The sequence below is a fragment of the Olea europaea genome, chromosome 10 (assembly GCF_002742605.1).
Source record: "Olea europaea var. sylvestris chromosome 10, O_europaea_v1, whole genome shotgun sequence".
Taxonomy (NCBI): domain Eukaryota; kingdom Viridiplantae; phylum Streptophyta; class Magnoliopsida; order Lamiales; family Oleaceae; genus Olea; species Olea europaea.
In genome coordinates this window covers 13,821,108-13,826,380 of record NC_036246.1, presented here as the reverse complement: position 1 = coordinate 13,826,380, position 5,273 = coordinate 13,821,108, and the positions used below count along the sequence as shown (strand labels likewise).

At 34.2% G+C, this 5,273-nt stretch overlaps 1 protein-coding gene across 1 annotated transcript; it reads right to left on the bottom strand.

The window, feature by feature from the left end:
- Positions 1 to 498: 498 nt before the first annotated feature.
- LOC111401319 (outer envelope pore protein 24A, chloroplastic-like) lies at positions 499 to 3,351 on the bottom strand. Its single transcript, XM_023029009.1, has 3 exons — positions 3,087 to 3,351; positions 2,060 to 2,419; positions 499 to 781 (listed from the first exon to the last, which is right to left on the bottom strand). Exons 1-3 carry the CDS (start codon positions 3,282 to 3,284, stop codon positions 701 to 703), a joined length of 639 nt encoding a protein of 212 aa, XP_022884777.1. The 5' UTR covers positions 3,285 to 3,351; the 3' UTR covers positions 499 to 700.
- Positions 3,352 to 5,273: the final 1,922 nt, after the last annotated feature.

Below are 5,273 nucleotides of genomic sequence, written 5' to 3'. Positions count from 1 at the left end.
CCCCCCCCACCATCACCACAAAATAATAATAATAATAGAAAATAAAATCCATGAGGGGTAAGAGGACCTAAGCTCTCTCAAAGCGGACATCACGTAAATTAACGATTTGAACACAAAAGCCTTATTTCAACTTTCAAATTGAATTGGATAATTGTTCAGGTGGGGAGGAAGTTGGTTAATAAACATTCTGAACACCCTCTAGGAATGGTTGAATTCTATTCCCATTGCGCCACAAATTTGTCTATCACTTGGTAGATGATAAAACCAACCTTCCGAAAAAGGGAAACCAGACTAACATCTCTCCTTTTCTTGTAATATATGCTGGGTATAACAACATATTTGATATGTTAGACTAAACCAAATTAATATAAAAGACGTGTACAAAATTTATCTGTTGTCCAGTTCAGGACTTGCCCTCTTAATGAATACTTCTGGAGAAAAGTTGATCATACTCAAGTTTGCTAGGCCAAGGCAAGAATGCATGTTATTCTCACGATCTGCAAACAACTGCTAATTTTTAACTCATTAATGGTGATTTTGCAAATGTTTAAAAGTAGTTCATCAACCGAGAAATCAGCTCTTTTGTGAAATAAACAGTATAATTTCCAGAAGAGAAGGCACCAATATGTATCTCATCCATCAGGAAGTTCTCATCCAGACATGAACAATTGAAGCAGACAAACAGAACTAGAGAAAAGAATCACATTTCAAATTCCCATGTAGTCTCAGCACTTAATTTGGGCATTTTCCTTTCATCTGCCAGATTGAGAGATGCTGAAATCTGGAAGGATGAAAAAATGAAAACAGAAAAGTCAGATATGTTACACATGGGTTAATGATATCCTCTATCTATCTGTTGAACTGAGAATGACCTGTTATTTGTTTAATTATGATATCGCAAAAAAAGTGCAAATCATATCCATTTCATGGGGCTTGTTTGAGCCACATTATTTTCAAAAAAATATATTCTTCAACAGTGATTTGATATCATTTTAACCACACATTCTTTAATAAAATAATATTACATGCAAATCTAAAACTTTTCCTTATTTTTTAACCACATATTTCTCATTGATGTGATATGAATAATGCATTTTTCCCCTAAAATGTGGCCCAAACCATAGTTATATTAAATGAAATAGCACATTGTAGTGGGATTACAAGAAAATTAACCAGAATGTCTCAAAACGATTCCCAGCAATCTGTTTATGGCTCCAGATCCACACATCAGATCTTGTTAAAAAGTATAGAGAAACTTGGCTCCTTCTCTAATTTGAACTTTTATCACAGAATTAGACGTGTTCATTTTCATATAAACAGCGAATATTTGTATAGTTAAAAATAGAATCCAAACCTTCAACACAATTCTACACATGTTCCAGATATTGCCCATAATTACGTACCGATTTCAAGTATTTTCAGACAGTAGGCATTCCTTCCTATGGAAATTGAGAAGCCTAGTTCTCAACCCTCTGACATAATTACCACCCATACATTTTTGCAGAAAACAAGAAAATGAATTGGAGGGAATCCTTATAATATTACACTAATAATAGCTTGAATTCAAGCTGACATCTTTATAGGAGTAGGTGCTTGCTAGGGAGCTCTCTCTTCTTCATTCGAAACTTATGGGTTGGGCTTTCTGTCTTGTTATCCAAAAGGGATTTGAATAGGATGTATATTCTTTTCTAAATGATGATAATTCAAATGGCCAGAAGTAATTCATAGCCTGGCTGCACATTCTATCATTTAACAGGGTAAGTCTATTACTACTACAGAGAATGAGAAAACCCCTCTGCCACGTGGAAATCTAGTTTAGTTATGAAATATTTATAACAGAAGATCATCCAGCATTATCAATCATTTCTCATGATTAAAAGTTTTGAACCGAACATCCTGTCTTCCACAAATCTCTGGCTTGATAATTAATATTTCATCTTCTAGAAATCATATTCCCATAAAGATTCATGAAACCAAATTATAATGACTGCAAAACTGCAAATTCATCACACTCCAACTAGAGCATGCAAACATAGGTCATAACAGTGACTGCATTTACCTTAAAAGACCCATTCAACTTGGAACTCCGTGACCACTCGAGCCCCAAATCTCTGCTGGAGGTCTGATACATAGCCTTGAACACATCATCTCCATAAACCCTGCGTGACACCATGAAATCCCATGCATTCTTCCCCAAATCATAGCTAGGCTCAAATGTTGTCAATCCTCCATGAATGTAAGTGTACTTCAGCTTACTATTCTCTGTGCCAAGCACGTGGTTAGCAGAGACCTTGTTAGTCGAATCAAGCACCAAAGTCCCATCCAATACAGTCCGGTCATCCCCCTTGCTATGAATGTAAGTCATGTTCAATGGCTTGTCAGCTACCCTTACTGTATTCATAAATTGAAACCTAAAATCCTGCAAATAAAAGAACACAAAATTTTAAAATGGCTTCTGCCATTAAACCTTGTATATTAAGCATGAAACTTTTAACTTCCTTTTTGGTCCAAAACAAAAACATGTGTTGGATATTTTTATTTAAAACAAGGTTAATTTTTCGAGAGCAACTCTTACCATATTTTAAAAATAAGTATTTTTTCAAACTTCCACAGATAAGGAAATAAATTACTAAGTTTAAATACTTACAGGTAAATTTACTCAAAAGTATAATTTTTAAGCTTAGCCTAACATGCTTTAATTCTTTAATCAACTCATTTATTAGTTAAAAACATAGAAATCTTAAAACCGATTAATGCATCTAACTTATGCTCCCAATGCATCAAAGTTCTACTCCAACCCATCGATTACTTACTGCAGAGCAAGCTTGTAATTATACTGCCATTCCATTATGTATAAATTTATAAAATTACTTAAAATGAATAGAAGATGTTCTCAATTTCAAAACCCAGAAAACACATAGAACAGTAATTAAAAAGGAAATTCTCAAAAATCAACAAATAATTATTGTGCGCAATTCACTTATGCATAAATTTTTTCAAAATTTTCCCTGAAATGAATAGAATACTTTATAGAATTTCAAAACCGAGAGAACAAACATAGGATTAATTGAAACAGGAGTGCTTACTTTTTTGGGGACGTTATAGTCGATGATGAAGAAGCCTGGTTTTTCGAGGGCCAAGGACAAACCATTTAAGCTGGGGCCTTTGATGACAGTGGCTTCGGTCATGGAGGCACGAAGCTTGAAGTCACCAGCGTCAGCGGTGACGGTAGCTGCAGCAGCGGCCTTGTCGGGCTCATATCTAGCCTTGAACGAAGCCTTCATTTCTTTTTCTTCTTTCCTTCTGGGTAGAGTGAGAGAGGATAAAGGCAATTTATGCCCCCCGCTTGTTGCCCATCCAAATTAAAGTTTTGAATGGTAATTTTTGAAAAAATATGTTATTAAAAAGTAAAAGAAATTCTATTAATTTACGTACGAAATATTTTATTATTATTATTTTTTTTGATACTCAGGTGTCCCAATTTCGTCAGACTAAATTCTGAATCTCTAGCTACCGGCCCCTCAGTGATTAGCGGAGGTAAACCGCAGGTTGTGCCTTTGTTAGATCACAGGTTCCCACTCGGTCTAAACTCCTGGCCTCAAGAGAGTTTTCCTCCATAGTGATTAATCCACCAATAAATTGCTCCTTTATTGGATTAAAGGTTCCCGCCAGGAATCGAACTCTCCACGCTGAGATTGCGAGCGCCCCAAAGGTGATTGATCCACCAACTCGAATGTGCCCTGGGGGGCACGTACAAAATATTTTATTGTTCGAATGTGTGATGGATAATGATATGTAACAAATAATTTAAAATTTTAAAGGGTGTCAAATAGGCCTTGTTTCATAGACATTTTCAGTTACTACGAATTCTTTAATAATTATCTTTTACTAAGAAAACCTTTGCAAACAAAAGCATTTTATAATTAAGGTAAGTGACACAAAATATTTTTATTCAAATTCATTCTATCATTTTAATTTTGACATTTGGACACTCAAATCGTTCTTTTTTGCTAGAGACATCCTTAACACTCCTTTGTTAAAGTCTCGTAAAATAATGAATTTATCTCCCTCTATAAATAAACAAAATGAAATTAAAAAGAAATAATTACAATCAAATTTCCAAATCTTTTCGAAAAATATAATCTAGTCTCACTCAAAACAAGTAAAACATGCCCCCGTTTGGCCCCCATTAATTTTCATTCCATTTCTCTCTTTCTTTATTTCAATCACACAATCTTCTATAAAATAATATTACACGTAAATCGAAAATTTTTCATTCTTTTTCAACCACTCATTTTTTAAAACAATATTATTTCATCCATTTTCATTTCCAATAAATGGAAGCCAAACTGGGCATAAAAAAGAGAGAAGTTTCATCTTCCCAACCAACTTCTCTCATGACACTGCCAGATCTCAAATCCCAAGGCTTTCCTTGAGAAGGGGCCCTAGCATAAGTTATTTATTTTGTAGGGACATATGCAAAATGAACCTTGCTACCTATGTCCACTTGTTCGAACTGATATGGGAGAAGATTGTCTCGTCGTATAACATGATATGACTGCACAACTTAGGAGGCTCAAGGGATCCATCCACACAAAGAAATTGACGTTGCCACTCCATTAATTTCAGAGGCCTCACGAGGCCAACAATCAAGACAAGCCATCATCTGTACCCATCTTCTCAACTAAGATAACAACGCAGCCTCCGCCTTTGATGCTCAACCTTCGTCTTCGATATATGACAAGGTAAGATAACATGATACAACTTTTTTTCTTTTTTCTTTTTGTATAACTATGCCCCTCTAGGTATTTGGACTACGGTTTCACAAGCTTTAAGTTTCTATAGTAAGTATTAATTAGAATTGTGTATTTTTATTTGATCAATTATTTCTACATTGGTATTATTCGATGAATTTCCTTCTAGATTCTCGCTCATTAATAATATGAAGTGTTATATTATGAACAAAAGTGAGCTATACTACTTTACAGTAATGTCAATAATTTTTCTTTTCAATTCCATTTTTTTCCCATATAACGACATAACTTACTAAGATATCTCAATTTCAATATTTAGGTATTTGAAACTTTTTTGGGTTTTACAATTTTTATGCCTATATACTCACTAAGATTATATGCCTTCTCAATCTATCCACCTTTATTGTTTGCTCAACTTTTTTTTGGAAGATTTTTATTGAAATCGAATATCATTACGCTCTCGACACGTCATTAATTTATCAAATATAATATTAACAGAATGACTTCAAGTTAGAGTAT